Source organism: Sinocyclocheilus rhinocerous, unplaced genomic scaffold (assembly GCF_001515625.1).
Source record: "Sinocyclocheilus rhinocerous isolate Xijiao unplaced genomic scaffold, SAMN03320098_v1.1 scaffold62, whole genome shotgun sequence".
In the NCBI taxonomy this organism is placed as follows: Eukaryota; Metazoa; Chordata; class Actinopteri; order Cypriniformes; family Cyprinidae; genus Sinocyclocheilus; species Sinocyclocheilus rhinocerous.
Window position 1 is genome coordinate 1,478,019 of NW_015656585.1, and position 5,335 is coordinate 1,483,353.

A 5,335-nucleotide genomic window follows, 5' to 3' on the forward strand; every position below is an offset into this window, starting at 1 on the left:
AATTATAATAATAATTATTATTATTATTATTATTATTATTATTTCAGGTTAAGTTCTCTTTGTATTTCCCTGTGTGCTTTGATTTGTACAAATCACTAAATAATTACATTTAAATTTACAAATACATTTTTCATAATTATCTTCCCTAAAAACTATAGGACTGACAATTATTTAATAAAATGTATTTGATTTTAACTGTAAATGTATTTAAAGTTGCCTGTCAAAAATATTTAATAAAATGTATTTGCCCAAAGCACTGCAGAATGGAAATCTGGTACAAATTATTATTTTATTTTATATAACATATATATATTATTATTATTGTGTGTGTGTGTGTGTGTGTGTGTGTGTGTTTTTTGCTTTGAACAGTTGTCAATATTAATGTTATAATATCCTATGGTTTTGACTCATGAAAAAGTTGGCAGGGCCTGAAATGATCTTTTATCTCTATGAGCTAATGGGCATAATATAATACAGATCAATATGACGACTATATGGCTTTACAGCTGAAAGCAAGCCAAGTACTGCTGAAAATACCTGAATCAATACATATACAAGTGTACAGAGAGAAACAGTAAGGCCATAAGATGCAGTAAGGCCGTAAAGCACGGCACATGGTAGATTTGAACACGTACCACAATTCATTTAACAATTTCCTCCAACTACCAATGAAGCAATTACCCAAAATTTACAATGTTCTGAAAAATTTACTCTCAGACCATTCAAGATGTACATTTTGGTGTAGAGTTTGTTTCTTTATTGGAACAAACATTTCATTACATTACATGTATTGTAAGCATTACATTACTTACTATTGGATCCTCTGCAGTGAATGGGTGCCATCAGAATGAGAGTCCAAAGAGCTGACAAACACATCACAATAATCCACAAGTAATCCACATGACCCCAGTCCATAAATTAACATCTTGTGACGTAAAAAACTGTAAGTTTGTAATTAACAAATCCATCATTAAGATGTTTTTAACTTCAAAGCATTGCTTCCGGATAACATACATTATCCTCTAGCCATAATATTGCTTTCTCTAGGGAAAAGTCGTCTCATCTAAATCAGGAGAGAAATATGCACAGATCAAGCACTGTTTATGAGCAAAAACAGTCCAAAATAGTTCTTTTTTTTAAATATATATTTTTGCCTTTATTTTATAGGACAGTAGTAGTTAGACAGGAAGCGAAGTTGGAGAGAAGGGGGTGGGATCGGGAAAGGTCCACGAGCTGGGACTCGAACATGGAACGCCTGAAGCACAACAGCGCTACATGTTGACACGCTGCCCACAAGGCTATCAGCGCCAACAGTGCAAAACAGTTCTAAGCAAATATGTTGGTGGATTTTGATGTGATAGGACAACAGGGGATGGACTTTATTAGCAGAGGAAGTGTTATTATAGATAATAGATTGGTATTTTGGCCAATGTTTGAAGTTAAAACACCTAGATGGTTTTGCTTCTTACAAACACGCAGCTTTTCACTTCAACAGACAGAGGACTGGAATTGAGTGGATTTGATGTTTGGGCTCTTATTCTGATGGCACCCATTCACTCTAGAGGATCCAATGGTGAGCAAGTGATATAATGCAAAATTCCCCAACCTGTTCGAATGAAGAATCACATTTTTTAATTTGTTAAAAATTCCTTTTCCTATTCCAACAGAATGTATATATTCAAAGTCATTTGTATCCCCTTGAAAGGTGTAACACTGGCTCTAAGGCTTTTCAAAACAATGATCAGCAACATTAACTCAAACAATGTCAGTCCAACCAATGCTAGATGGGAAAATGTTCAAACAATCATTATTCTTTCAATTCCACTTGGTTGAATGCTACTGGCACAGAAATTACACACTTCACCTTTAATAGTCTCTTTCAAGAAATGCATTTTGATCCAATATTGCTGTGTTAATTAAGGTTTGGTACTGTTTATATAAGGTAATTGGTTTCCCTAGTGAAAATAACATGGAAATTGTGAAGAGGTGTTACGCTTCCTCTGTCCTGTAAAATATGAAGCCCGGGGGTTAACCATGTGTTCACAGCCGAAGTCTGGACTAAAATGTAAAGGTGCTGATAAAATATCAGTCAAGCAGCAGGGAATGAGAAAGAGAGGCTGATGAGGGTGACAACTACTGCTTTAGGTTTGTTGTGACACGAAATGTGTCATCTGCTGTTCGGTAAGACGATGTCAGCTACAGAAGAACTAATGCTGATGGACAGACCTGTGAGTGTTTGGAGACCCAATGGCGCAGGACGTTCAGGACTCTGTTGGTAGCCGCACAACGTATAATGAACTCCTTGTCACAAGTCCGCTCAGAATTGCTAAAAACTGCAAAGGAAAATACATACCGTAAGGGTAATACAAACAGTCCTGTAATATATAATGTAATATATAATGTAATAGGCTGTCATTTCAAAATGTAAAACCAATGTGAATATAGATTACATGATCAACAGCTTACTCTATTATATGCTATATACATTGCCTTGCAAATTAAACATCCATTTTTCCCCCCACATTTTAGACCCACATTCCGATCAAACCCTTTAATATTTTCACATTTTGTTAGGCTGATACCATAAAAGTACTAATGCAATTCTGATGGTATTTAGTAGGATGAGAGAATGTTAGTTTATGCAGGTAAGAGGATTAATTTTTTTTGACAGTTTAATCTAAGCAAATTATTCCTTAATTCAACATGTAAATCTTGAGCCTGCTTTTCCTGTTATGATTTTAAATACTCTGCTGATAATGAAAAAGCTACTAGAGCTGCAGAAACTGCAACAGCTTTATGTGTAAAGTGAATTTCAATTTGTGAACATAGTAGAGAGTCTAGTCTACAGCATTCTGAGGCAAAGGGCAGAGCATATGAATCTGTGCGCTTCTCTTGGGTTGTGGTGCAGTGTACCTGGAGGGCTGCTGTGTCCAGCTGCTGCTGTGGCGATAGCAAACGCAGAGGCTGGAGAAACGGAGCAGCGCGAGTTCTCAGCTGACTGGACTAGAAAAAATAATATGGAGAACAGATTTAACAACGATAATTTTTAGGGGAAAAAAGTCGCTCAAAAATTCTTTCATTATTTACTCACTTTTGAGTCATATTTCCCATGGAACACAGATAATCTAATAGTTCATTTATTTTTTTATTTTTTTTTAGGTTGGACCTCAATAACATCAAATGTCATTAGATCCCAAGTGTCTCATAACCACATGCCATGATGTCAAACCTGCACCGCATCCATCATATTTGGTGAATCGTTTTACGGAATAATGGCTTAATTTTCAGTTTCTTCATCACACAAAATTATAGGATGAACTACTTTATTGAACTACTTTTAAAGTATTTTTGTCCATTGTAGCTTGCTAGCTCCTGGTCACTATGGACTTATTGTATGGGAAATACTAATGTTAATACCATTTAAAAATAAATTTTTAGTGTGTGTTCCACTGGACAAAACAGCATACGGGTTTGGAATGACATTAGGGTAAATAAATAATGACAGAATTTACCCTTGACTTCCTCAATGGACGTGTAGTACAGTATTTACTGTACGCATAGCAAAGCCATAGTTATCTCATAACCAGTCCTTCTGACAATCTAGTGGTCATACTTCAAAATGAAAGAAATTTTTGCAAAAATTCCCCCTTTATTCAGCCAGTAACTGAGTGAACATATGGAAACTGCTTTTAATGGAAACTTAGAGAGCAGACATAGTTATAAACCATATACTGTATATCTACTGTTAATTGCTTATGTTGAACAAAATGAAGATGCTAATGATACCCAATACAAACAGTCTGGATGGAACAACAGCTGCACCAATCAGAACCAATTATGTGCTGGTGGAAGTCCCGTATAATTTACTCCTGTCCCAACTCTCCCCATATATGGCTTCATTTAATGTCATCCAAGCACAATATTTGACTGTTTCAGACCCACGATTGTGACTGTGGCCATTTAGTAACAGAACTGGACTTTATGGAGGAATGCACTGAGTATGTTTCGCTTGAGGAACCATCAGGAATGTCGTATGCTTTCTCCTCTAAAATGCAAATTGAAAACATTAGACACATAAAACTGATCTAAGCCCAGTATAAAAGCAACTGCATGTCCCATTAGCTATTTAAAACATGCAATAGGACTTCACAAAGTTATCTACAGTCCAGCTTTATTTTATTAAATTACGGTCAAATCTTCATTTACACTGCCTCATTGTATGGAAAAATCAACAATACTGGAATGAATGTGTTTCATTCACACAAGTATCTATATTTCTCTCAGAAAGTCATAACTCGCTACTGTGTTTGACTCTATAGTTGTTCTCAGAAGAGGCCTGCACTGCCAAGGGAGCCAAACACAAACAGACATGCACACGCTTACCTCCTGACTGTCTGAAGCGGAGGTGGCGTGGAGTGGAGGGTGAGCGGCAGGGAGAGATTTCTCCTGGTTCACTGCCTTGTGGCGACTCTGGAATAAATTTGTCCAAAGACACTGACTCCAGCACAGCTGAGGGGAAAGTCAGACCCTTTATTAAAATGGATCATAGAACCCCTCCTTGAAAAATGAATGGTTTTAGGGCAACAGCTCTACAAACAGAGCAGGAAGCAGGGAACAGCAAATAACTATGGCCAGGGAGTTGCTATGTGGATGCTGGGGAGTCTGGGTGGTTGTTGGATAGGTCGTTGATACAGTGATATGAGCGGGTGCATGGTGGTTACATACTGACACAAGTAAAAAAAAAAAAAAAAAGTTAACTCTAAGCAGGGTTATTACACAGCAACAATTTAAAGGGTGGTTGATTGCGATTTCACTTTTTTAACGTTAGTTAGTGTGTAATGTTGCTGTTTGAGCATAAACAATATCTGCAAAGTTGGGGCGCTGAAAGTTTAATGCAAATGGAGATATCATTTTTTTAAATTCTGGCAGTTTAATGCCTACAAAAACGACTGGTAAGGACTACAACAAGTTACTTCCCGGGTTCGTGACATCACAAACCCAGATAAACCCCGCCCTCGGGAAAAGGCAGCAAAGGGGGCGAGGCCATGCTGCACTGCTTTAGAGAAGAGGAAGAGAAAACTAGAGGTGCACGTAAAAATCTATTCATATATGAATCACGATTCGGTCTTCTAACGATTCTAATGGATTCACAGGTTTCACAATCAATGTTCTAAAGCAGCGGTTCTAATCCTGTTCCTCGCGTCGCCCTGCTGCACACGCTCTGCTCTGCATCTCTCTCTCAATCTCTCACTCAGATCATCAGCTCAGCTCCAACAATGAACTGTTCTAATTATACACTTATTTTCACATAGCTATGAGAAGCGTTATATATGGA

The 5,335-nt window shown here is 37.2% G+C and overlaps 1 protein-coding gene across 2 annotated transcripts in view; it reads right to left on the bottom strand.

Moving 5' to 3' along the window:
* The window catches only part of rasgrf2b (Ras protein-specific guanine nucleotide-releasing factor 2b), a 65,663-nt gene that overhangs the window by 12,837 nt on the left and 47,491 nt on the right, over positions 1–5,335 (bottom strand). For both annotated transcript variants that reach the window (XM_016527952.1, XM_016527951.1), the window contains 3 exons: positions 4,384–4,509; positions 2,914–3,003; positions 2,227–2,333 (listed from right to left, as the gene is read on the bottom strand). In XM_016527952.1, the coding sequence (XP_016383438.1) occupies positions 2,227–2,333; positions 2,914–3,003; positions 4,384–4,509 (323 nt within the window). The remainder of the gene's footprint in view (positions 1–2,226; positions 2,334–2,913; positions 3,004–4,383; positions 4,510–5,335) is intronic.